This window comes from Elephantulus edwardii, unplaced genomic scaffold (genome assembly GCF_000299155.1).
Source record: "Elephantulus edwardii isolate Elephantulus edwardi_28Jun2011 unplaced genomic scaffold, EleEdw1.0 scaffold00001, whole genome shotgun sequence".
NCBI lineage: Eukaryota > Metazoa > Chordata > Mammalia > Macroscelidea > Macroscelididae > Elephantulus > Elephantulus edwardii.
In genome coordinates this window covers 6,635,346-6,660,708 of record NW_006399751.1, presented here as the reverse complement: position 1 = coordinate 6,660,708, position 25,363 = coordinate 6,635,346, and the positions used below count along the sequence as shown (strand labels likewise).

Below are 25,363 nucleotides of genomic sequence, written 5' to 3'. Positions count from 1 at the left end.
GAGATAAATTGCGCTCCGTCCCCTGGAAGGGTTCTGGGAGGAAGCGGAAGCAGCTAGGCTGGTGGCCGGGTGGTTCGAAACGGAAGCGGAAGTGGCGGAGGTGCCGGCCTGGCCTGGCCTGGCTCAGGGGAGGCGGCGGGCGGGCGAGATGGCAGAGGCCGGGCCCCAGGCGCCGCCGCCCCCGGGCACGCCAAGCCGGCACGAGAAGAGCCTCGGACTTCTCACTACCAAGTTCGTGTCACTTCTGCAAGAGGCCAAGGACGGTGTGCTTGACCTCAAGCTGGTGCGGCCCGGGCTAAAGGGGCAACGGAGGGAATGGTGGACCAGGCCTAGGTCGGGAAGCGGGAACTCTTGCACGGCCCCGCCGAACTCAGGGAGACCAAGCCGCCATTCGTGTGCTTTCTCAAAGGAAGGAGACCAGGGGCCGTTTCATTCATTCGATATACCACATTGAGCGCCAGCTGTGTGCCCGGCTCGCGGTTACAGGTGCTGGCCCTCGTGGCTCTGCTGACCTGGTAGAGAGCATGTAAACATCTCGGGGCTTCGCCAGATCCCGGTCCTACGATGCTATCTATAGTGCCTGAGTGGAGGGTTGGGACCCAGGCTTCTCCTTCGCAAACAAATCCGAGTACGCGGGGGCCTGCGGACCGACAGGTGCACTGGAAGTGTGTGTGTACGTGGGTAGATGGCTAGGCGCCCTTGGGAATGGGACTGAGCATCCTCCACTCTGTTGTGTGTGCCAGGCAGCTGACACCCTAGCTGTGCGTCAGAAGCGGCGGATTTACGACATTACTAATGTACTGGAAGGCATCGGGCTGATTGAGAAGAAATCCAAGAACAGCATCCAGTGGAAGTGAGTGGGGGCACTCAGTGAGCCGTGTGATCACCTACCCAGAATGTCGGGGGTGTAGGGTAACGAAGAGATAGATGCAGGAGAGGGCAGGGACCTTGGGATCTCCCCGTAGTCGCTGGCAGCCTCTCTTAGCCCCATTCCCTGGACTTAGGGGCGTGGGACCTGGCTGCAATACCCGGGAGATTGCGGATAAGTTGATTGAACTCAAGGCGGAGATCGAGTTGCTGCAGCAACGGGAACAAGAACTGGACCAGCACAAGGTGTGGGTGCAGCAAAGCATCCGAAATGTCACAGAGGACGTGCAGAACAGCTGATATCCTCCTGGGGGGGTCCCTGCTCTGGGGAAGTGGGTGAGGGGCCCTCCGGTTCAGTGGGTTTTGCTCTGCCGCACCTTGGGCCTTGCCCCTTTTGGGGATATGTCCCTGCCTTCTCACAGCTCCTCCCCCTCCAGTCTTGGTCTTTGATCCCTCTCCATGTGGAACCCAGGCCCCAGGACTTTCAGGGTCAGATGTCTGCTTAGAAGCTGGGTCCTCTCTGGTCTGCCATTTTTCACCATAGGCAGGGCACTGGCCGTTCTCCTTAACCCCCACACCTTGGCCTACGTGACTCATGAGGACGTCTGCCGATGCTTTGCTGGTGAGCAGAGCCTGGGTAGAGGGAGTTCAGGGTGGGACAAAGCTAAACCACAGCCTTGAGCATTGGGGTGAGTGTCCAAGGAGAGTTCATCTCTGGGACCTAAAGAGGAACCAGGTGTGGGTAAATCAAGGGTCTCCTGGGACTTTGGAGGTCAACCATACCGAGTGGGCACAGGAACTTGGGCTGGGTCCCTGGATCCGGCTCCATTTACACTGTCTCTTGGATTGTTTTCTCAATTAGCATATTAGTAAGAGAGAGAGGTGAGAGTATGTGTGCATGGGCATGCTTACATTTAGACAGCACTGGCTCCCACTTCCAAGCTATAGCTTAGGGGGGCTGTTGTGAATAGGAGCTGTTCCTTGTCTATCTTGCATCGCCTAGGATGGTTCTAGGCAGGAGATGTTGGACTTGGGCAGAACACTTCTACGCAGGGGACAGCCCCGTCAGCTGTTCAGTTAGATACTCAATGACTAGTGATCTTTTGCTCCATGTGTTTGAACACAGATTTCCTGATTACAGACCCCTGGGCTCTCGGAAAACCTTTAGTCCTCTGCCCTGGCCAGTATAGGGGATGAGGAAGGACACTATTGAGCACTCAGAGACCAGTCTTGTATTAAGGGTCAGACATCCCCTTTTCAGCTTGGGCTGAGCCTGTGGACCTTGACCAACCCCCTTGTTATTCTAGGAGATACCCTTCTGGCCATCCGGGCCCCATCAGGGACCAGCCTAGAGGTGCCCATCCCAGAGGTGGGTACTTAGCTCAGGCAGGCAGAGATGGTAGAGGGTGGGTACTGGCTGTGGGGCCTGATAAGTCCTGGGTGGGGCAGGTGAAGGGGAGGCCAGGGCTTTGGGGTTATCTGGGAGGACGGGGCAGCCAGTGGTGGAGGATACTGTGCCTTGGCCCAGGTTCAGGCAGGACCCTGACTTGCTCCCAACTCCATCTCTCTCCTCCCCCACGTTCAGGGCCTTAATGGGCAGAAGAAGTATCAGATTCATCTGAAGAGTCTGAGTGGTCCCATTGATGTGCTGCTGGTGAACAAGGAGGGCTGGAGCTCACCACCTGTGGCTGTGCCTGTCCCACCACCTGAAGATCTGCTCCAGGGCCCACCTCCGGTCTCTCCCCCTCCACCTCTGCCTACACCTGCCCAGCCTCAGGAAACCTCACGGCCAAGTAGTCCCCAGCCATCCACCCCTGCACCTGTCTCCAGCAGCAGCGAGGCCCACGGGGCGGCTGGTCCAGTAGCTGAAAGCACAGGTGAGACACAGGTGAGGGCAGTGGAGCTGTTACCTCCCTCCTGGACTCAGCCCACAGCACCCAGCTCCCTAGAATCTGGACTTCTGTGTTATGGAATGTCATACCTGTAGAAATTGCCCCTTTTTTGCCCCTTCTGACTACCTTTTTGTTAAAGTAATGAACAAACCCTTTTTAACAGGGAAGGTGTGTTTTGAAGGGCCATTGTGATAATAGTTTCCTTCAGGTGCCTTTGTGCCTGAGTGCCCCGACAGCCAGGTCGCCCAAGAGTCTCCCTTTTCTGAGCCCCACACTGTCTCCAATAACTCGTTTCCGAGGACTGGAATACCTAATCCTCCTTGGACCTGGGTCCCAGGGCTGTGGTCATCCTGGCCGCCTTGTGACTGGGAAGGGGGATGTGGTTGCAGTGAGTTTCAGCCCCGGAACGGACAGCAAGGACAGTGGTGAGCTCAACTCGCTTCCTCTGGGCCCGACCGCACTGGACACTCAGCCGCTGCAGTCTTCTGCCCTGCTGGATAGCAGCGGCAGCAACAGTTCATCAGGACTCAATCCTTCTACCTCCTTTGAGCCAATCAAAGCAGACTCCACAGGTGGTGAGTATCTGGCGTTTGCTTCTTACAGGACCGGAATGAGTCTTGAGCTCACAGCACTGCTAAATTTCTCAAGTGATCTCACTTTTGAGCCCTTCTTAACTCATTGAAAAAGGCAGCATCACCCCACCTCCTCTTTGTCATGTGGTCCCTCAAGTTGGCTCAGCTCTTTGCCCTCCCTCCCCCCCCAGTACTACACCAGCGTTGCTGGTCACAGCAGGCAGCTCGGGTTTCAGGTTGCTCAGTTTGTTGATGCTCTTACCTTCTGTGACTTTAGTGGCTCTTCTGCCTCACTGACGAACCTCTGCCTGACACTCCTTAAACACTGGAGCCTCCTGTCCATTCCACCCCTGGGAGGACACCAGCTCTGAGGAAACCCTTCTTCCATAGACTGACTGTCTTATCTGAACTCCAGGCTTCTGTGTTCTGAAGCCTGCTTCCCATAATACTTCATTTCCACTTGTCCTCACCAGAGCTTTTTCTCAAAATCTGCTTTCCTGCCTCGTTTGCTCTTGTCACTCAAACCTGACAACCTAAGTGTGACTCTTAACTGGACTCCACCTCAGTGAGTCCTCCCACCTCCTGCATCCTCAAATCCTAGGACTGGTCCTGAGCCCCTCCAGCCCCAGATACTTTAGCATCAATCTGTCTGAAATACAAACCTGATGGGAAAGCCCCATTTAGAGAAGTATCTATGGTAGTTCCCAGGGCCTGTTGGCTAAAAACATGCTAAGGCAGGCATGATGCAGTCCTTGGGATCAGACCCCCACACTCTGTAGCTTCTTCCTCTGCTTCCTCTTCCATTACCTCCTCCCCATCAGATTTTTCTGGTAGTCACCCTGTGGCAGGTTACTGGACCTTAGCTGAGGGCTCAGCCTAGCACCGCAGCACAGCTGCTTGGCATGGGTGGTGGTGGTGGTGGTGGTGGTGGTGGTGCAGCATCCGTTTCAGGCAGGGCGTACCTCAGTCCAGAGAGGGGTGAGTGGGTCTGCCCATCTGCAGTGTGTTCAGTTAGGTGTCTGGGCCCCGCACCTGTGACAAGCCTTTGGCTCTTTGGGACTCTAGTAGAGGCGATTTGCCAACAGTGGCAGCTTGGCCATCATCAGGGCCATTTTCTCCCCAGTTGACAGCTTGGCCATCATCAGGACCATCTCCCCAGTTGAGTGGAGAACCAGGGTGGGCGGTGTGGGATCCGAGGAGGGCTAGGGTTGGAGTGGGACCTCTGTGCCCTTGAGCATGACCTTGTTTTTCAGATCTGGACTTCACTAAAGAGTTCTCAGAAATCCTGGAGCCCACGACAGGTAGGGCTCTGTGCTTTCCTGGGCCTCAGTTCCCACTGCTGTTCTCTTATCCTTCAGAAGACCTTACACCTGTGCCTTATACCTTATGCCTGGGACATAAGGAGGTTTCTTGTGGGTGGGAAGGGTCCCCTTTATGGTTTGGTGGATGGGAAGAGGTGGTGACAGGAAGTAACTGAGCTCCCCTCCTTCCCAGAATGCATGAGCTCAGAGCTGCTAGAGGAGCTGATGTCATCAGAAGGTGGGTGTCCAGGTTGGTGGGCATGGGTCTGGGCAGGGGGTTGGTGGCAGCTGGATAGGACCTTGGCTCAGGGCCTCAATCGAATGCTCTCTGCAGTGTTTGCCCCCCTCCTCCGGCTCTCTCCACCCCCTGGAGACCATGACTACATCTACAACCTGGACGATAGTGAAGGTGTCTGTGACCTCTTTGATGTGCCTGTTTTTAACCTCTGACTGACAGGACTTGGCCCTGTAGGGCTGAGACACAGACTATCTGATCTGGGGGAACTCGCCCCACCTCAGTTCAACACAGCCACAGGTTCCTGGCGTCCCCACCCTTCCCACACCTGCCTCTTGGTACCTCCACCTGCGTATGCTAAAGGGAGCAGGGCAGGGGGATCAGCCTCACCTCCTGGAACCAAACGTTTGGTTCTTTCCTGGAGCTCGCGCCCACCTTGTGCCCTCCTCACCCTCTGCTGCCACCTAGTGGCACAGAACCCATGACGCACCCACCTGACAGCCCCACGCCCCTGCTGCCAGTCCGCACCTCCAAGGAGGGCAGGGCAGGTGGCGCCGGGGCCTTTGCTGCTGCCTGCTCCTGACCCTCCAGCTCCTCTGGGTCTCTGGTGTGCCCCCCCCCAAGCCATGAGAACCTGTAGGTGATGAGGGGTGCTATCCGGAAGAAACAGAGGTCTAGGTAGTAATCTAGGTGGGCCATTCTGTTCATTTCCTCTCAAGTTAGAGCCATTTGCAGAGTTTTAGAAAGATTTACGGTAATGAATGGATTCCTATATAAAGATTATTTTTATACTTTTTTGCAGCAAAAGTAAATTGTAATATTTGTACAGTGGCCAAGTTAATAAAGACCATGCCTAAGGCTGTCTCTGATGTGTTTTTTCGGGGCTCCTCCGGGACTCCTGGACTGGGGACTCTTGGATTGGCCCGGGGCCACCTTGGGGAGGTGTGGCCGCCCTGGGAGCCTGCCTTCCCCGCCCCCACCTGCCTCACCTTGGGCGGGGCGGGGCCGGCGGGGGCGGGGCGCCGTCGATCCTGACTCCCGGGACTCCTACCCGGAACTCCGCTCCCTCGGGAAGGCCGCGCGGCGCCCGCTGCGAGCGGCGAGAGGACCCGGTGTTCAGAGTGCGGGAGCGGGAGGCCCGGGCCAGGTACCGCGGCGGCACTGCCTCTGGTAGCGTCGTCTGGGAGAAGTGCCGGCGCCCACGGCCGGGCTGGACCCATGGCGCCCCCGCGGAACGTGGTGAAGATCGCTGTCCAGATGCGTGACGCCATCCCTCAGCTCATCCAGCTGGACCAGGTCACCCGGCCGGTCCTGCCTCCACCCGCCCCCTCGTCCCACCTTCTGGGTCGCTCTACCCCCCCTCCCCCGCCCTGGCCCCTCCCTCCGGAGCAGCCCGCACCCGCTTTCCCCGGGCCTCCCCACCTCCCCACCCCCAGCTGGTGAATGACCATCCCCTTGCAGGCGAAGCCGCTGGCCGCTGTGCTAAAGGAGTTGTGTGACGCGTGAGTGCCGGTGGCCTGGCCGCGGGGGCGGGGAAGGGCAGGGGAGGAGGCGCCCCCTGGCGGCCTCACTGAGACTCGGGTGCCTGCGGCAGGTGGAGCCTGACCCACCCTGAGCGCTATGCCCTGCAGTTTGCTGATGGGCACAAGAGATACATCACAGAGAACGTGAGTCCTCCTTCCTCGCCCCCCGCGTACTCCAGATGCTCCCTCCCCACCTGAGCCCAACTTCTGGCCCCCTTATTGCTCACCTGCCCTGATTCCACTGACAATGTCCCATTATCTGAAATGTGATCTTTGTTGCGTCCAGCTGATTCCAACTGAGCTACCCTGCAGCACAGAGTCGAACTAACTGCCTAGAGGGTTTGGTTTGCCAAGGCTTTTTGGGAGGGAGCCCTTGCGGCACAGTGGTTAAGTACTCCGCTGCTGAGAGGTGGCGGTTTCAACCCACCAGCAGCTCCACCAGAGGAAGATGAAGCGGTCTGTAAATACAGCCGTGGCAACCCGCGGGGGATGCCTTGTCCTTCAGGGTCAGGTCACTGTGAGTCAATGTTGACTCAACAGGTCCAAGCAATTTTCACATAAGTAGAGTCAGGTGCTTTTTTCCTCTGAGCAATTGATGGAAATCACCTTTTTGGCTAGCAGCTGAGCATTTAATTACTGTGTCATGAGGGCTCCTTGATCTTTTTACTGACCCACACATCTTCCCTGACACCTTATTTGAGCATTTTCCAGAGCACTCCTTGACTTGCACTGTCCTGCTGTCTCTTCTCCAGAACCGCTCCGAGATCAAGAACGGCAGCATCCTGTGCCTCAGCACTGCCCCAGTAATGCCCCTCCAGCCCTGCCCCGCTTCCTGCCCTGGCCTAGGCCTCCTTTCAATCCTGGCCCCGGTCCCGGGCCAGCAGTGCCCCACCTAGTGGACAACCTGGCTCCCACACCTATTCCCTCCACCTATCTATCCTCCTCCTCTCTGCTCCTGCCCCTGCCAGGACCTTGAGGCCGAAAGACTATTGAATGGGCTGCAGAGTGGGAGTCGTGAAGGCCGCCGGGAGGCCCTGAAGCATCTCGTCCTGTTGACCCCAGACCTGACCTTTGCCCGGGAAGTCATTAGCCGAGATGGGCTTCAGAGGCTAGGCACCATCATTGAAGATGGGGATGAGTGAGCATGGGGCTGTGGTGGGCTGGGGGACATGGTGAGGCTTTCGGGTCCTCCTCTGGCCCTGCTCAGCCCCAGCTGTCCCTACCTAGCCTAGGAGAGGTGTTGGCCCTCGGGTTGCAGGCCTTCTCGGAGCTCATGGAACACGGCGTGGTGTCCTGGGAGACCCTCAGCATCCCCTTTGTTAGGAAGGTGGGTAGGTTTTTCTGGGACAAAGGGTGTGGGCCTTTCACGGGAGTAGAGGTGGTGACAGGCCCCTCTCCATTTGCAGGTGGTATGTTATGTGAACATGAACCTGATGGATGCCTCGGTGCAGCCCCTGGCCCTCGGGCTGCTGGAGAGTGTGACCTTGAGCAGCCCCACCCTGGGCCAGCTGGTCAAAAGCGAGGTGCCATTGGACAGGCTACTGGTGCATCTTCAGGTGTAAGCGTTGAGGACTGGGGCACAGAGGGGGGTACTGGTCCGGACCCTAAACGACTACTGAGCCCTCTTCTCACCACAGGATGAACCAGCAGCTACAAACCAAGGCCATGGCGCTGTTGACAGCTCTGCTGCAGGGGGCCAACAGTGCTGAGCGTAAGGTTGGTGTCTGCCCGCTGGCCACTTGGTTGGCAGGAGCTGGGGGTCCCTGTGCCTCCCAGCCTGTAGGCTGATGGTGGGGCTAGATCATCTGGGTCCCCTTCCCTCTCTCCTTAGCGCATGCTTGACTACCTATGGCAGAGAAACTTCCGCCAGTTCATCTATAAGGTAGGAGGGACCGGGCCAGGGTGACCCCCGCCCACTGCATTTCTGGTACCTTGCCCACACTCATACCCGCGGACTGGCTGCCGCTAGAACATCATCCACAGTGCAGCACCGCTGGGCGACGAGATGGCCCATCACCTGTACGTCCTGCAAGCCCTCACACTGGGGCTCCTGGAACCACGCATGCGGACGCCCCTGGACCCCTACAGCCAGGTGTGGGCCAGGGGGATGAGACTGAGGGCAGCTGGGAGCTTGGCCTGGAGTCTCCCATCTTGACCACCCCAATCCCTGCCGTCCCCAGGAGCAGCGGGAGCAGCTGCAGGCCCTGCGCCAGGCAGCCTTTGAGCCGGAGGGGGAGTCTGTGGGTGCGGGGCTGAGCGCCGACCGCCGCCGGTCCCTCTGTGCCCGAGAGTTCCGCAAACTGGGCTTCTCGGTGAGTGAAGCCCTCTCTACTCCCTCACTGCCTCCACCCAGGACTGTTGTTCCTGAGATTGGGGGCCATCCTGAGCTACCACTGTCCTTTAGGATAGCAACCCGGGGCAGGACCTGGAGCGCGTGCCCCCTGGCCTGCTGGCCCTGGACAACATGCTGTACTTCTCCAGGCACGCACCCAGTGCCTATAGCAGGGTCAGTGATGGGCTGGGTGGGGCAGTACAGGGGCCCCCGGGGCAGGCCTCACTGGCCTAGCTGTGACTTCCTGCCCCCCCCTCCCCACACCCACCCCAGTTTGTGCTGGAGAACAGCAGCCGTGAAGATAAACACGAGTGCCCCTTTGCCCGAAGCAGCATCCACCTGACCATCCTGTTGTGTGAGCTGCTCCACGTTGGGGAGCCCTGTGAGTAGGCCTGGGCCCTGTGTGTCCGCGGACAGGGATGAAAGGGCAGAGAGGGCCAGGGGCTGCACACGCTTCCTCCTTGAGCTCTTTCTGTCCCCCCGGCTCCAGGCTCCGAGACGGCCCAGGACTTTTCACCCATGTTCTTCAGCCAGGACCAGAGCTTCCATGAGCTCTTCTGTGTGGGCATCCAGCTGCTGAATAAAACCTGGAAGGAGATGCGGGCCACACAGGAAGATTTTGACAAGGTGGGTGGGGTGGGAGCTGGGGGCCCCTGGCCAGGCTGGGCCCCAGAGCACGTGTGCTGAGCGGGGGTTCGGTGGCCCCAGGTCATGCAGGTGGTGCGGGAGCAGCTGGCTCGCACACTGGCCCTGAAGCCCACCTCCCTGGAGCTCTTCCGGACCAAAGTGAACGCACTCAGCTATGGGGAGGTGCTGCGTCTGCGCCAGACAGAGCGGCTACACCAGGAAGGCACGCTGGCACCCCCCATTCTGTAAGTTGAGGAGCTGGGTCCCCAGTCGTGGCCTGTACCTCCTCTGGTACTGCGTGAACCCTGCCCCTGGTCAGTACCAGTCAGTGACCTTTTCCCGCCCCACCCAGAGAGCTGCGAGAGAAGCTGAAGCCAGAGCTTATGGGCCTGATCCGCCAGCAGCGTCTGCTGCGTCTCTGCGAGGGGACACTCTTCCGCAAGATCAGCAGCCGGCGGCGCCAGGGTCACTAAGTGCACAGAGACGGGGCAGGCGGGTGGCCGGGCAGGGACTGGGCGCCGGTGCCACTCCTCACTCTTCCTCTTTCCCCATAGACAAGCTGTGGTTCTGCTGCCTGTCCCCCAACCACAAGGTGCTGCAGTATGGGGACGTGGAGGAGGGCACAAGCCCACCGCCCCCTGAGAGCCTGCCTGAGCAGCGTAAGCGGGCAGGGGCAGGGCAGAGGCTGACCCAGCCCTGTGCATACGTGGGTCCCAGTGATCAGCACAGCCTTCTCTCTGCAGTCCCAGTGGCGGATATCCGGGGACTCCTGACAGGCAGGGACTGCCCCCACGTCCGGGAGAAGGGCTCCGGGAAGCAGAACAAGGTGAGGCCTTGGGGGATCGGAGCCCTGCCCGTGTCTTGCCTACCGGCTCCCTGCTCAGTGCTCCTGCCCTGCCTCCTCAGGACCTCTGTGAGTTAGCTTTCTCAGTCAGCTATGACCATGGGGAACAGGAAGCATTCCTCAACTTCATCGCCCCCTCCAAGCGAGAGGTGAGTGCTGAGTAAATCTGAACTGGCTTGGACAGGGGGGCAGATGGGCAGGGGCCTGAGGAGCAGGCCTTCAGTGTTGCCCCTGTCTCCAGTTCTACCTGTGGACAGATGGGCTGAGTGCTCTGCTGGGCAGCCCCATGAGCAGTGAGCAGACACGCCTGGACCTGGAGCTGCTGCTGACCATGGAGACCAAACTGCGGCTGCTGGAGCTGGAGAATGTGCCCATCCCTGAGCAGCCGCCCCCCGTGCCCCCACCCCCCACGAATTTCAACTTCTGCTATGACTGTAGCATTGCTGAACCTTAGTGGGGTCTGGCAAGGTGGAGAGGCACCGACACCCCTGACCCGCAGGGATTGTTGCAGAAATAAAGTCAGCTTTGGCTCTTGGGTGTGTGTGTCGAGCCAGCTCTGAACCTCACGGGCGCAGCCTGCCTCAGTGACAGTGTTCACCATCTGCCTTCACACTTAGCTCGTCAAGTGCTGGTGTTTTGAAAGGTGGTGGAAAGAAGCTAGGCCTGGCTGAGAGTCAGCCCTGAGGGATCCTGGGGCACCTGTGGGGCTCTGTGCCTCAAGCAAAGGGTGTGTAAGTGGTGTTTTCTCCATTTTGTTCTGGGTTGGGCCACTTCAGCGAGGTGAAGCTGAGGTGACTGGGCCCTTCGGTCTGAGAACTTCAGACAAAGAGGTAAGATGGAATTTTTAATCAGGTTTGGCTTTTACAGCATAGACTGGCTTGGCTGCTAAAATTCAGTGCTTGTAGGGCCTGGAAGAATGCCTAAAGGGGACCAGGCAGGTACAGGCCTCAGGTCTGAGAGGAGCAGGACAGGGCAAGGGTCAGTTCTACTGCAGCATGAGATCCAGGCTACCTGGGGGACTGGCCGCCAGCACAGAGCCTGGCCAGGCAACTGTGGTTTCTAGGGGCTGAGGGGCAGAAAGTCCCTTGGGCCACCCTGGATTGGTCCTACCCTCAGTCTTAGGAAAGGGTTTTAGTTTGGGGCCTTTGGGGGCATGCAGCAGAGGGAGGCAGAGGACTCCAGATCCAGGGGCCTGTGCTGTGGACTTGGGTTAAGGGGTCTGGGCTTTTGGACTGACTCCTGATTTAGCCTCACAGTGTTAGGGTCAGGTCAGCCCCTCCCACAAATCGGGACTGGACACAGGTCACCTGGGACCATTGGGTTTGGAAGCGTCTGACGGCAGTCACGCTAATACCAGGGCACATAGCCACATCCAGTACCCGGAGCTGCTTGCACGTCTGCCCGATGGTGTCCAGGGTTCTGTAGGGGAGGCCACTGGGTGAGTGCCCACCCCCCATGGGCCCAGCCCTGCCCTGTGCACCCTCTCCTCAGCACTCACTGCTCTGTGAGCTGACTGCAGCTGGACAGGTTGAGGTGCTGCAGCCTCGGCCAGGAGCCAGCTGCCTGGGCCCAGCCCTCGTCACTGAGGAGGCTGCAGTGACTCAGCGCCAAGTACTCCAGGCTCGGGCAGCCCCTGGCCACGGCCACCAGACCCACGTCTGTGAATGCGGGCAACAGACTCAGCGACAGCTTCCGCAGCTGGGGGAACTGGAGCACCTGCAAGGTTGAGAGGATGAGGTGGCTGCAGTGTGGCTGAGCCCAGGGCCTGACCCCCAAGCAAAGGTGAGTGGGCCCTGGGCCCTCAGCCAGTCCACGCTGTAGTCCCACACCTTGGCCAGGCTGGCATCAGTCAGCTTGCTGCAGGCTGTGAGGTCCAGTTCCTGCAGGGTCTGCAGCATGAGCAGGGAGGGGCCCTGTGGCTGGATGGGGAGCTCCTTGGGGCCCACAGCTGGATGCTCCAGCTCTGGATGTGGCTGTGGGAAGAAGGAGCCCCTGCTTTTCAAGTTCTTCCCAAGTCTGGCCACCATGGGCTCCGAGGGAGCGACTTGGAAAGGGCAGGAGGGCAGATGAGGCCAGGGATACTCCCGGCCCATGATCTTGAGAATCTCAGACCTGTAGCCCCAGCGCAGGCTCCTCACTTGGCTCCCGGAGCCCCAGGAGTCCCCAGTCATGGAGCTTCTTGCACCAGGCCAGGCGCAGGATTGAAAGGTGGGTGAGGTAGGTGCAGATGGACTGAACGGTGCGGCTGGTGAGGGCCACGCAGGAGGATAAGTCTAGGACTCTGAGCCTGGGGCTGAGCTCTGTGGTCAGGGAGAACACTGAGGCATCCTAAGGGAAGGAGAGGAAAGAGCGGTGGTTGTGCCTGTACCATCAGAGCTGAGGGCCAGTGGCGAGTGTCTGTCCCTGCTGGCAATAGAGCACTACCAAAAGAATCCAACGAGACAGACGCCTGTGGTAGTGCAAGGAGCGAGCGAGTCGGGGCTGTGAGAGACAGGACGGAGCCTGCTGGGACAGGAAGGACCTAGGTGGAAGTATCCAGGGTCCTGCCCTGCGCTTCTCCCAACCCCTGATGACATAGCCAGCTGGACAAGGGTGGATGGACATCGACCCAAGCTGAGCAGATCAGATAACACTTCCTACAATTGGTAGGTAAGCTGGTTGGGGTCCCAGACCAGCTGAAAGAAGGAAGCCCAATGAGAAAGGGAAGATGGAGAGGCCCTTGTGAGGAAACAAGATTGACAGACTGTTTTTAAAACTGGGAAAGCCCTGATTCCACGATAAACTGACGGGATAACCCACTGAAGTGGGAGAGACGGGGATTGCCAACACAGGAATGTCACCTAGAGGGCTGAGCTGCCTAAGGAACCGGCTTCGGCCAGGACAGGGCCCTGATGCTCGAGTCGCTGTTGCATCCTCAGGCCGGCACCAGCAGCACCCTTCTCTGCAGAGCCTGATTGCCCTTCCCCAGGACTGTGGTCCCATCAGCCCTCTCAGCGCCCTCCCTGTTTCCAGGATACCAGCTCTCATTTCTGACAGCTCCTCTCAGTTCTCTCCAGTCACTGAGTGCCTGATATGTGAGGCCTTCTGCCACCTCCTGGCTGCACCACTCTAGCCACTCTTGTTTCTTAGAACTCCCTTTACCTGAGCCCCCGTGGGGAGGAGAGCTGACAGCATCACTGTCTAGGCCTCCTTTCCCCTTCACACAGTATCCCACATAGTCCTGTTCTCCCTACCATTCTTTGGGAGCAACAGAGTAGCTCCTCTGTGGGGCCATGCTCTGAGGTCCCCACACCTGGGGAGGAAGTAAAGGGGGTGCTAACCTTGAGTGAGGAGCAGTAGGCCAGGCTGAGGGAGGCCAGTGGGGGTGGGGCTCCACATGCTGAGCCCAAGGCTGAGGCCAGTTCCTGCCCGCTCACCATGCTGCACTCGGCCATGTCTAGACACTGCAGCTCCCGCAGGCCCCCCAAAGCCTTGCATCCCACGTCGGTCAGCCGCTGCAGCTTCCTCAGGCTCAGGTGCCGCAGGCGCCGCAGGCCACGGCTCACGGCCAGGAGCGCCCCGTCGGACAGTTCTGAGCAGCCACTGAGGTCCAGGGAGGTAAGGCCTGGCTGCTGGCAGCACAGGGCGACCACGGCCTCAGTGGACAGGTCCCGGCAGCTGTGCAGGCTCAGTTCTTGGAGTTGTAGCCCGGCCACGTGGCCCAGTGCCCTCAGGGCCTCGGGGAGCAGGCCTGTGCCACCGAGGTCCAGGGCCCGCAGCCTGCCTGCGCGCTCCTGCACAAACTGCAACAGGTTTTGGAAGGAGAGGAGGGAGGTACCTGTGGAGCCCAGGGCCGGGCCGAGCTCGAAGGTGAGGGGGCAGTAGGCCAAGGAGAGGCGCTCCAGGCTGGGGGCACAGCTGCTGAGGCGGTTGAAGCTCAGGTCACCCAGGTCCCGCAGGCTGGCCAGGTTGAGCTCCCTGAGGCCTTGCAGAGCCTTCTGCACCCGCTGTGCTGTCTCGGGCTCAGCCAGCAGCGTCCCTGAGCTGAAGAGGCTGTTGCAGCCACTGAGGTCGAGGGTCTGCAGGCCTGGGCAGCCCATGATCAAGGCCACGAAGGAGGCCTCAGTGGGGCTGCCCCCACTCAGGCACAGGCTCTGCAGGTGCGGGCCCAGGTGCCAGGCGACAGACTGCAGCACCTGGTGTGAAGCTGCTGAGCCGTCCAGGTTGGCTAGGCTGATGCAGGAGACGCCCCGGAGGCCCAGACTCCTGATGGCCGGGATGGAGTCTGAGGACACAGGAATGGTGTACCGCACATTTGCCTAAGGGGCAGCGGCAGGCCTGGCGTTAGCTTTGGCTTCAGCGGCAACTGGGCATTAGAGTTTGTGGTGAGAGGAGCAGGCCAGGGAAGGGCCCTTCAATGGCAGGGATCCACCATGGTGTGAGGAGTTGTGTGGTTAGAGGGCGTGGGGAGCAAGTGGGAATGTGGAAGAAATGGGGATCTAAAGGTGGATGATGGTCTCGGGAGATTCCAGAAGGTTAGTGACGGACAAGACTGGATGGATGTCTATGGAGAGACAGGGACTAGGTGGGGAGTATGACCTGAGGGAGGCCCAGAAAAGCCTCCAGGGCTGAGAAGGGAATGACAGAGCAAAGCATGCTGGACCCTAATGTTCAGGACTTTTAGGAGGCACCCTTGAGGCCCAGGTGCCAGTGATTTGGGGACAAGAAGAAACACCTAGGCTCCCCTGCGGTTTCAGTGTATGCTTGAGCCACACAAACATGTATACAAGTCTTGTGAGTAAGTATGTGTGTGTGTGCGTGTGTGTGTGAGAGAGAGACACACACACACAAACACAGATACAGACCGACCGACCCAAGGCCTCCTGCCCTGGACACATTAGAGTTCAAGAGGTCATCGTGACCCCCGTGGTGCATCTCTGGAGATGTCTGTCTGTCCAGGTGAGAAAGGAGGAATGTTCCTCTTCTCTGGACAGGAGCTACTAGATCACATCTTGGAGCCAGGGAAGGTGGTAGGCACACGGTGAGTGTGTGGGAACCGGGAGGCAAGCTCAGGGCTAAATTATTATGGGAATAAGTCGCTAGTGTAGGAGTCTGGGGAGCCCCCAGCTGGGGGAAGGTTTCACAGAACCTTCCCTGATCTTGTGCCAGCGGGAGCTGAAGGCAAGTTGGTACAATTTGTATGGGGGAGGGAGGAGAAGAGAGCTTGGCTTTCTTTTAACGTCGTCATCCTCTCCCACCCCCAGGCAAGGGTGCTCCGATGGCTCCCTAGTGAATCAACCCGATCTCAATTCAGGGGAGCAAGCTCCCTGGAGAACCTAACCTGCCGGGCCAGGACCTATAGAAAGACAGGCTGATGATCCTGTTTAGATTCCACAGGACATCATCCGGGGGGTAACCTGTGCTCCTGGTGGATGTGCTCACTGCCGGTGTGAACAGGCCCTGCCCTGCTTCCAGAGAGAGGCAGGTACGGTAAGAGGTAGCCCCAGTCCTGAGCACTTCCCAGGGCCCATTCCAGGAAGGGGGCCCTCCGGGCAGTGGGGAAGGGAGGACAGGGGGCAGTAAGGACTTCCAAGGGTCTGGGCCCGTCTCCCAGGTATGAGAGATGGGGAAGGTCCCAACACCTTAGGTGGTGGGGAGATGGAAAAGACCAACGAGGAAAAGTTTGTGAAAGATAAAGTAAGACATGCCTCTAGCCACTTTGATAGATGATTCTACTTGGTGTATAATAGAGTGAACTGTGGGAGCCGAGTAGTGGGGTAGAGGTGGTTGTCCAGGCAGCAGCCTGGTCCTGCTGCCCCCACCAGTCACATGTGACAGACAGCAAAGCCCCACAGGGCCCTGAGGTGCTGGCTTCCTCCTGCCCTCAACCTCTGCCTCAGCCCCAGAAATGCTCTCCTGTCTCCCAGCCTCCCTCTGGACAAGACGGACACAGACTGAGAGTCACCTTGGCCCCACGTCTAGGGCCACATAGTGGCACCAAAAGATGGCAGCGTCTGGTCTGAAGAACGTCTGACTTTTTGGGAGGAGTGGTTTGAGACTGTCTCTCCCCTGCTCTTTTTAGGTCTCTTTTGCTCTTTTCGTGGTAGGGAGTGGGCACTATCCAGGCGGATTATGCTGTGCTCACGCTGCCAGATCCAGGAGCAGCCTGGGGGGTAGTTACTGTCTAGGGAAGAGCAGCAAGTGGAAACAACAGGGTACCTGGGCTCCAGTCTGACTACAGGATAGGAGAACGCTGCTTTCCAGGGCCTAGATACCTCTACAGGTCCAAGTGAGGAGAGCAAGGACCCCTGCTTCCACTTAAGCCACCCCCATCCACTTAGAGGCTTAACTGGGCCTATTCCTTCCTTGGTGCTGACATCTTAGATGCAAAATCATTTGGAAAGTGCCTTGAACCATGTAGAGAAGCCTGAGCTGACACTGCTGGGCCTGTGTGCACATTTGGAGACCATCGGGTGGAGAAAATGGCCCTGTCTGCTCCATTGTTGAGTTGGTTCCGCTTACAGAGACCCCAGCATCTGAGCTGAACTGCCCACAGGTTTCTGAGGGTCTCGTCTTCCCAGGGGCATGTCACCAATGAGATGTGCTTTTCTTCAGTGGAATCCGTGGTGGGTTTGAACCAGTTAACAGCTGAGCGTTGAACCTTTGTACTATTAGCTCACTTTCTCTGCTCATGACAGGAGCCCAAAGCTGGGGTGCTCTCCTCCAAAAGTGAGCGCTTTGGTGTCTAGAGAGGAGTTAGGTTTGGGGTCTTCACAAACATAGTGGGTGGGAGGACAGAACTGGGCCGGCCTCAGACCTTGTCTGAATGACCAACCTACAGCCAGGAGACTGGAATGAGAAGAGAGACAGAGAGTGAGTGAGTGTGTGTGTGTAGGGTGTATTGCCTTTGACTGCCTCATTTGAGGAAAGCTGGGATTAAATGACAAGGAGGGTCAGACCCAAGCCTGAGTGCTCCTGAGAAGCAACGATGGCGACTTCATCTCGCACTCTGTGTTCTCAGGAGAGGCCCGTCCCTGGAAAAGGACACCATGCTTGGAAAAGTGCAGGGTCCATGGAAGAAAGGAAGACCCTCACGGAGATGCACTTGCAGTGACTCAACAGTGGGCTTAGGCATTGTGAGGACAGCTCTGGGTCAGGCAGGGGTGCTTCTGTGGCACATGGGGTCACATGAGTCAGAACTGACGTGATGGAACCTAAGTACTAGGTAAATAAGGGGAGCGAGACCTCACCCTTTGATACTCTTTCAGCTAAAATCCCCAGTGTACCTCATAGTCTTCAACTTCGCTTTGTTGTGTGCAACTTCCTCTATTTCACACAAACTCCCCAGGAGCTGGGTCATTTTTCACTCTGCACCCAGAGGGCCCAGCATGGCACCAGACACAGAGCAGGCAGCACAAATACCTGAAGGAGGCAGCCTGCCTTCAGTGCCGCCCACAGCCTCTGCACATGTCGCTGGGCATTTTCCATCCTCCTGTCTCGGGATTATTCCAAACTTCTCCACTTGAGACCCTGGCCTTCATCTCTTCTCACTCTGGAAAGGCAACTTGGCCTTTAAGCTCAGAGAGCAAGAGGCCACCAGACAGGAACTTTTCTCCAAAAATATCTTCATGCTTCCAGCCTACCTTCCGCTTCCTCAGGAGAGGCCACATCCTCCCATCTAAGACCAGCCTGGAGCAGACAGCTGGAGCCTGTCTCTGCCACCACCCTGGGGACTTCGTATCCATCACGCCTGCCTTCTTCCTTCCGTCCACTCCCTCTCCTCCAACGAATCACCCCCTCCCTTCATAAACATATTTGGCTTTTCTCCCAGTTAAAATTCCTTGCCTTCCATAAACAGAGAAGGAACAACTCAGAAAAGGAAGGTGAGAATAATTGTATAACTCAAGAGAATATGATGTTGAATTGTACTCAGTTTAGCACCTTACTTCAAAACATAAAACAATTTTTAATAAATACATATGAGAAATCAAACCATGAAATCAAAGGAAAATGTGAGTGCATCTTTATCAAATCTCTGGAAAAGCAAAGGATCACTAATTGGTTTTTTAAAAAAAATGAGAAATATGTTCAGAATCAGTAACATAAAAACCTAACACGCCGGTCTATTAGATCAGAAGGCAAACACACTAAGAATAGATTTCATTCCATGTTCAAAGGATTCATATCTTTAATGTGTAACTAGTTAATACAAATTGGTAAGGAAAACACTAAGTGGGTAAAAAACATGAATAAACGAAAGGGGGAAAGCACATGGACAGCCAAAAAGAAACCCTCTTCAACTTCAGCAATAATTAAAGACAAATGATCACAATGAGTTATAACTGCTGGCCTTTCAAACTGACAAAGGTGCCTGCATTCAGCTGCCTACTGGGATTTCTTCCAACACTGTCACTCCCCGGCCTCTCAGGTCTGCTTTGCACTGCAGAGTGTTACAACACGAATCACACTGTGTCACTTCCTCGCAGCAAAGTGGCCACTACTCCAAGGCCAAGCCCTGCCATCTGGCACGCCTGCCAGTCTGTAGTGTAAGCCTCTCGAGTCCTACCTCCTGTGACCTTGCCCTCATACATCTATACTCCCATCCTAGGGAGATTTTTGTGTGGTCATTTCCAGAACAATTCCACACCTCACCTCTGCTGGTACCAGTTTGGGAAGTCCAACTTTGCCCCCTGTGTCCTGTTTGTTCAGGGAGGCTTCCCTAACCATGCCAGATTCCTCTGACACCCATCAAGTCCTTCTACCCTCTTTCATTTCTGGGTCACAGACATTGGTCGTCTGCTTCCCTGGAGGTTGAGCTCCTGGAAGACGGAACTGTGTTTTATTCATCCACAAAGTCTCAGCACTGTACCTAGAGCTGAGCTACTACGGAAGTACTGGTTTAGTGAAAGAGTGAAAGAGTGAATGAATGAATGGGTGGATGGGTGATGTCCACGTAGGACCATGAACAAGCTCAGGTGAGAAAGAATAAAGAACAGGCCAGACGAGGGCGGGCACCTTACCTCCCGAAGGGCATTCTGGGCTGCGTGGTACCAAGCCCGACTCACGAGGGAGGCCTCTTTCTGATCTGACAGAGGCAGGAAGCTCAGAATATATGTGATCATCTGAGGGAGAAAAAGACAGGGTATTTGAAGCTGTTAGCTCTGGGGACCTTGGGGACCTCAACAAGCACAATGGAGGTGAGGGAACTAGAGGCCTGCTTTTCCAGTTCATCTCAGATCCTTCGCGAACACAACAGGTGTTTCTCTCCGGCCTTGCTCTCACAGTATCTTTACTGTGACTAATCCTTTCCTGAGTTCAGTCTGGGTGCATGTGACAAAAATCAAACTCCTGCCGACATTGGTAGAAAGAGCCTGGACACCTGGGACAGTTAAACCTAGTTCAAATTCTATCTTTGACAAGTAATCCTCTGAACTGTGTTCCTTATCTGTAAAATAGCAATGACAGATTTAAACAGTTGTTATGAGAGTGAAAAAAAAAACATATTAAAGGGTCTTGGCTAGTATCTAGAACATAGCAACTTACTCAGTTAATATATACTTCCTGTAAACTGTTCTGGGTGATCTATCATGGCTACAACTTGGATTCTTCTGATTTCTCAGTCAGGCCTTCTCTCCTGATCTTCAGGTAGACACATTGCTTGCTCTGGGGCTCACAGATCAGGGTCTGAAACCCCACTCCTTTTCCATATGCTTTACTGATGCTTGCCTTCTTAGCTGACTGTTAAAATGTAATCCCAGCAAGAGCTAATCTGGAGGTTCAGGCCCAGGCCCCCTCCACTTCCTGTGAGGATGAAGACTGTGATGTAGGAAGCTGGGCAAAGAGGTGTTGGGAGGCCAGGAAGTCTTTGATAGCAACTATTCTTTTTCTGGAAACTTCTTCCCTCCTTGACTCTGGTGTCATTAGGTAGAGTGGCCTACCTAGCTCTCTAATTGTCCCTGCCTCTGGATTCTTCGGTGGCTCCCAGGTTCAGACCTGGGTTTTTTGAAACTTTGTTCACTTCTTAGGCTAACAAATTCACTTGTCTGGCTTCATTACTCACTTCTAAAGAACCCATAATTCAAAATCCCCCCATTGTCTTACCACTCAGCCTCCATCCAGAACAGCAATTGTTCACTGGATCCTTCAGCATTGACCTAATCTCAACCTATGCAAATTCAGATCATTAGTCTGTCCCCGTCTAAAACTGTCCATTTCCCCAACTTTGCAATTCAATGCCAGCACTGCATCCTACCTACATGGACAGCCAGACAAGTTGGACTCTCCATGCTTGTCTGTCCTTTTCTCCTGGACACATGTCAAGTGCAGACTTTAAATCAAACTAATTTAGAATCTGAAAGCCCAGCTCCACTCCTTCCTTGTTTTGTGACCTGTGATCCTGGGCAAGGTAGCTGAGCACTCTGCATCTCAGTTTTCACACGTGTGAAACAAAGATATTGAATCTCTAGGGCAATGTTTTACGGGGATTAAATTAGATCATATAGTCTAAGCGCCTGACAAACCTGAATTCCTTCCACAGTCTTATATCTGAACTCCCTTCCTCCAGGCTTATCCTTGTTAATTCATTCCGGACATCATCACAAGATTAAAAACAACGATAACAACAAACAAGACAACCAAACCCAAAGCCCCAGAGCGACTCTCCAGCAAGTTTCAGAAACCGTAAATCTTTACAGGAAGAGACGCTCATTTTCCTCACATGGAGCCAGTTGGTTTCAGTTGACAGTGCAACAGGTAATACCCTACAGCTTTAGAGCTGCTTGCCTTAAGACTGATTTTCATAAGATAGCTTTGAGACTTTGCAGATGGGTAGTAAAAACTTTCAGGGTTCCCCAGTATCTTTGGCACAAAATCTCTACTCCTGGATCAGAACTATTAAGTCTTCACACTCAGCTGGGCCCACAGACCCCAAAGCAAGTTCACCAACCACAGCATGTCTATTGCTTTTTTGGTTGTATAGACATCACCCCCAGAATGCCCTTCCTCACCTGACCTCACCAGTGCACTCTAATTTCTCCTTCTTTGACACTGCACACAGGAGGTGCTCAGCAATAGTTACAGGAGTGACTGAAGAATGGACAAAGACTCACACACCCATGTTTATTGCGGCTTTGTTCACAATAGCAACGAGCTGGAAACAACCCAAGTGCCCATCAACAAACAAATGGATAGAGACGTTGTGGTATATTCACACAATGGAATACTATGCTGCATTAAAAAACAAGGAACTCATGCAATATTATGCAAAATGGATGACCCTGGAGGACATAATGCTGAATGAAATATCTCAGTCACAAAAGGACAAATATTGCATTGGGCCACTGTTGTAAAACGGGACTGACATCAAGGTTGAGGGAAGACAGAAAAGGAGGAGAGGAATGATGTATACTGCATTGAAACAGATGAAGGGAGAACTGTTTAAAAGGGACATATGAATGTGCATTCTTGTCATTACAGAAGTCCAGAGTGAAGGCTGCATAGTGGAGTGGACTTGGAGGGGAAGGATTGCATAACAATGGAGTTTTTCTTTTGCTTTTCAAGGAGAAGAGTGAATTGGGGGGGAGGGGGGAGGGAGAAAATGCATGACTGGTAACCCTAAGTCTCTGTTAACTTTCATTAAAATTAATTTTTAAAAACTGGACAAAGATTCAGTCCTTTATTTTCATCAGAGTTTGCTTTGGGAAGGGGTGGGGAGATAAGCTCAATATTGAAGAAAGGGGAGAATAGCCTTTGGAGCTGAGGAGGGAGGCAAAGGAAGACATCATTGATGGGGACTATGACTATCCTTAATAGCAATTCTACAGAATAGAGTGGAACTTCCCCATGGGGATTCACAAGACTGTGACACTGTCGAAACAGGTTCCACACTTTTTTCCCTTAGGATGGTTGGTGGGTTTGAACTGCTGACCTTTTAGATAGCAGCCAAGTGTTTAACTGCAACAACATTATAGGTTAAAATCCATTTCACTGCAATGGATTTGGTTTGGTTTTTAGACTGCTCAATCCCCCATCTGTGGTACAGCCTATATGAACTACAATAGTGGCCAGCTTGTCTTTTGGGGCTGAAGAGTCAACAGACAAGCTTGAGCTCACTGGGGGAAGGAGCACCACACCTTGAGCTGGGATGGGATGGCCTTTCTGAAGGGGCCACAAGAGACAGCAGTAAGGATGGAGTTGTCCTCCCATGAACTCACTCTATGGAATTTTAAGATCTATGACTGGTCATCCTTGGGGCTACTAGAGTAGAGTGAATAACCTCTGGGATCAAGGGGGAAAGGACATCTACTTAGGGGGCTTAACAGAGTGGGAACGGGTCTCTACTCTGTGCGGAGGGAGCACCATTCCAAGATTGAAGGCTCCCGTGGGAAGCAGCGAAGGGCTGTCAACTTTCATGGCCAGAGACAGAGCGGTCATTCCAAGGCTACTGGGGCAAACTTTTCTGCCTCTGGTGGTGAAGCGGCACTGTTCCGGGTAAGGAAAAATACTTTTGATGAAGCAAAGAAAAAACAGCCCTGTCTTTCCCAAAGGAACTCAGTGTCCTAGAATTGAAAGGGAGGAGTCAGTATTTCTCCCAATGCTGGGAGGTGGGAAAAGCGGAGGGAATGCAAGGATCCTTCCAAGGAGTCCCCTTTGGGGACGACGGGATAGAACAGATAGCTTCCAGAAGTGAAGAGGAGGACGAGGCCAGTGAAAAGGAAGAAGAGTAGGCAGAGGGCTAGACTTTGTTGAAATGCCATCTCCTGTGGCCAATGGGGAAGGAGCGGGTGGTCTATCAAACTAAGGGGAACCAGTACTCCAATGGTGGGGCCATTACCCAGAGCTTGCAGGTCCCGGGAACTCCGGGCGGATCATTACGCCCTGCAGACCCGAACACGTGAGCTGACAGCCAGCCCCTCCCCACAGCCCAGGACCCCCAGGGCGGAGCCTGTCCGGAGCCTCTCACCTCTGGGGGCAGTGACTCGGCCATCGCAGCCCTGCCGCCTCCGCCCCCGCGCAAGGCTTCCTGGGAATCGTAGTATCATAGGCTGTGGGGCGGGACTTGAGAAGGAGACAGCGTCTACTTCCGTCCCATTGGCTGACGACTTTGGTGCGCGCCGGAAGTGCCTTTGTGGCCGATGTGGTACTTCCAGAGTGCTGTTCAATCGCTCTCCCTTGTTCCCTCGGCGGGGCTGTTTGCGTCGCACCATGGCGGTGAGGAGGGCGGATAGGGTGGGGCCTGCACTAGCTAAGCGTCTCTGGGGCCGGGAGATGGAAAGCAGAGGAAGGACATTTAGGGATGCGGGGTCGGCCGAAGTGGGGTGCCAGACCGTGTCATGATCGTGCTATAAGAAACTGGAAGTGGGTGTCAGCCAGGTAGGACCCCTCCAGATCGGTGCTGAAGTGGGGTGCAGTCTTGAAACCTAACAGTATCAGAGTAGGCTACAGATAGGAAGGTAGTGGATGTTAGCCTAGGCCTGGACTGTCCAATACAGACGGGAGAAGGGCCTCATCCAGAAGCCTCCGTAGAGGTGGCATTAGTCCAAAGCGAGACTTTATTGGAGAGCTGGAAGAGGTAACAGCATGGGATTTGGATTGTTCCAGGGCGAGCAGGGGTTGATCACCATTGGAAGTGCTTTTAAAAGCCTGAGCTGGGTGGACTGCACGTCGGGTGGCCATCCCAGAATTATGCTAAGTTTGCACCCGAAGGACCTGGTTGAAGTGTGGATGGATTGTTGGGAGGAATGGAGAAGATCTTGGCTGAGGAGGGCTCTTAGAGCATCTCACTATCTTTCTGCAGCCCAAGGGCAAAGTGGGCACGAGAGGGAAGAAACAGATATTTGAAGAAAACAGAGAGACCTTGAAGTTCTATCTGCGGATCATACTGGGGGCCAACGTGAGTGTGTGCCCCCCTTGCTCCCATCCCCACTCATAGTCCTCAGCCCTTTGACAGCCAGGGTTCCAAAAGAACTACAGTCAGAAAAGAGGGTTGGTTTCAGCTGGGTTTACGTCTTTCTCGGCCCCAATAGATAGGGGTTTATTTCCTGGGCTGGCTTCACTGGAGAAGAGTTGATACCCATGTCTCGAGGAAAAGGCCCCTTTCCCCCTCAGTACTGTCAGAACCACCTGGATCCCCCCACAGCCTTGGTGTGTGCTGGAAAGGCCAGTAGTTTGAGAGTGGTGCTTTATCCCAGTCTTAGTCTTCTGTGTTTGCTTTCAGGCCATTTACTGCCTTGTGACTTTGGTCTTCTTTTACTCATCTGCTTCATTTTGGGCCTGGGTAAGTGTCCCTCATCCCAAGAGGTGGATGTATCCATGGGGTCAGTAGCTGGCCTTTGAAACTCCCTTTCTTACCCTGCAGATGGCCTTAGCTTTTAGTCTGGCAGTATATGGGGCCAGCTACCACTCCATGAGCTCGATGGCACGGGCAGCCTTCTCTGAGGATGGGGCCCTAATGGATGGTGGCATGGACCTCAACATGGAGCAGGGCATGGCAGAGTGAGTGTCCCCCGCCGCCAACCCAGGTGAGCGGCCCCAGGGCTGGGGCTCTGGGGCCCAGATAGCCCAAGACCCACAGCTGCCTGAAGAGGGTGGAAGCCAAATGGGGTCCATCTATTACCTCTGGCCTTGCAGCCTCCCTTCTATCCACAGGCACCTTAAGGATGTGATCTTACTGACGGCCATCGTGCAGGTGCTCAGCTGCTTCTCTCTCTACATCTGGACCTTCTGGCTTCTGGTGAGTGAGTTGGGGGGTTGGTCCCTCAGAAGGGGAAGGAACATCCAGCCCTCTCCATCATCCATTTCCTGAGCTTGGCTTCACGTCATCCTCTTTTCTAGGCTCCAGGCCGAGCCCTTTACCTCCTGTGGGTGAACGTGCTGGGGCCCTGGTTCCAGGCAGATAGTGGCACCCCAGCACCAGAGCACAATGAGAAACGGCAGCGCCGACAGGAACGGCGGCAGATGAAGCGGTTATAGCCATTGGCATCGTGGCCACAGGCGGCTGGACCTTTGGCAGCTCTATCAGGCTGCAGAGCCCCTATGCCAGGAGCAGGGGACCTTGTCCAGGGGCCAGAAGTATTCTGACATACAGGGTTGAATAAATGGCTTACAGGTGGTTAATGGCTGTGTGCGTGAAGATAAATGGCAGGGCAGGAAGACTTATTTTTTTTAATCTCCCTCTATAGACCCATCCTAGT

General features: G+C 55.4%; 4 protein-coding genes across 4 annotated transcripts; 3 read left to right on the top strand and 1 right to left on the bottom strand.

The window, feature by feature from the left end:
* Window positions 1–148: 148 nt before the first annotated feature.
* On the top strand, window positions 149–5,082 carry E2F4 (E2F transcription factor 4, p107/p130-binding). The gene is made up of 10 exons (XM_006878700.1): window positions 149–283; window positions 744–853; window positions 1,005–1,166; window positions 1,446–1,489; window positions 2,175–2,236; window positions 2,453–2,744; window positions 3,149–3,334; window positions 4,585–4,632; window positions 4,826–4,870; window positions 4,967–5,082. The coding sequence occupies exons 1-10, from the start codon at window positions 149–151 to the stop codon at window positions 5,080–5,082; spliced, it is 1,200 nt and encodes a 399-aa protein (XP_006878762.1).
* Window positions 5,083–6,060: 978 nt separating this feature from the next.
* Window positions 6,061–10,647, top strand: ELMO3 (engulfment and cell motility 3). The gene is made up of 20 exons (XM_006878699.1): window positions 6,061–6,163; window positions 6,329–6,369; window positions 6,462–6,534; window positions 7,143–7,193; window positions 7,359–7,528; window positions 7,618–7,717; window positions 7,797–7,948; window positions 8,028–8,106; window positions 8,222–8,272; window positions 8,360–8,482; window positions 8,571–8,702; window positions 8,795–8,896; window positions 8,996–9,104; window positions 9,213–9,349; window positions 9,431–9,594; window positions 9,702–9,814; window positions 9,904–10,008; window positions 10,093–10,175; window positions 10,256–10,342; window positions 10,435–10,647. The coding sequence occupies exons 1-20, from the start codon at window positions 6,086–6,088 to the stop codon at window positions 10,645–10,647; spliced, it is 2,163 nt and encodes a 720-aa protein (XP_006878761.1). The 5' UTR covers window positions 6,061–6,085.
* Window positions 10,648–11,443: 796 nt separating this feature from the next.
* On the bottom strand, window positions 11,444–23,377 carry LRRC29 (leucine rich repeat containing 29). The gene is made up of 7 exons (XM_006878899.1): window positions 23,315–23,377; window positions 23,134–23,193; window positions 19,193–19,294; window positions 13,514–13,804; window positions 12,023–12,166; window positions 11,692–11,909; window positions 11,444–11,612 (listed from the first exon to the last, which is right to left on the bottom strand). The coding sequence occupies exons 1-7, from the start codon at window positions 23,375–23,377 to the stop codon at window positions 11,444–11,446; spliced, it is 1,047 nt and encodes a 348-aa protein (XP_006878961.1).
* TMEM208 (transmembrane protein 208) lies at window positions 23,276–25,260 on the top strand. The gene is made up of 6 exons (XM_006878698.1): window positions 23,276–23,381; window positions 23,968–24,063; window positions 24,388–24,447; window positions 24,529–24,665; window positions 24,819–24,903; window positions 25,005–25,260. Exons 1-6 carry the CDS (start codon window positions 23,376–23,378, stop codon window positions 25,140–25,142), a joined length of 522 nt encoding a protein of 173 aa, XP_006878760.1. The 5' UTR covers window positions 23,276–23,375; the 3' UTR covers window positions 25,143–25,260.
* The last annotated feature ends 103 nt before the right edge of the window (window positions 25,261–25,363 follow it).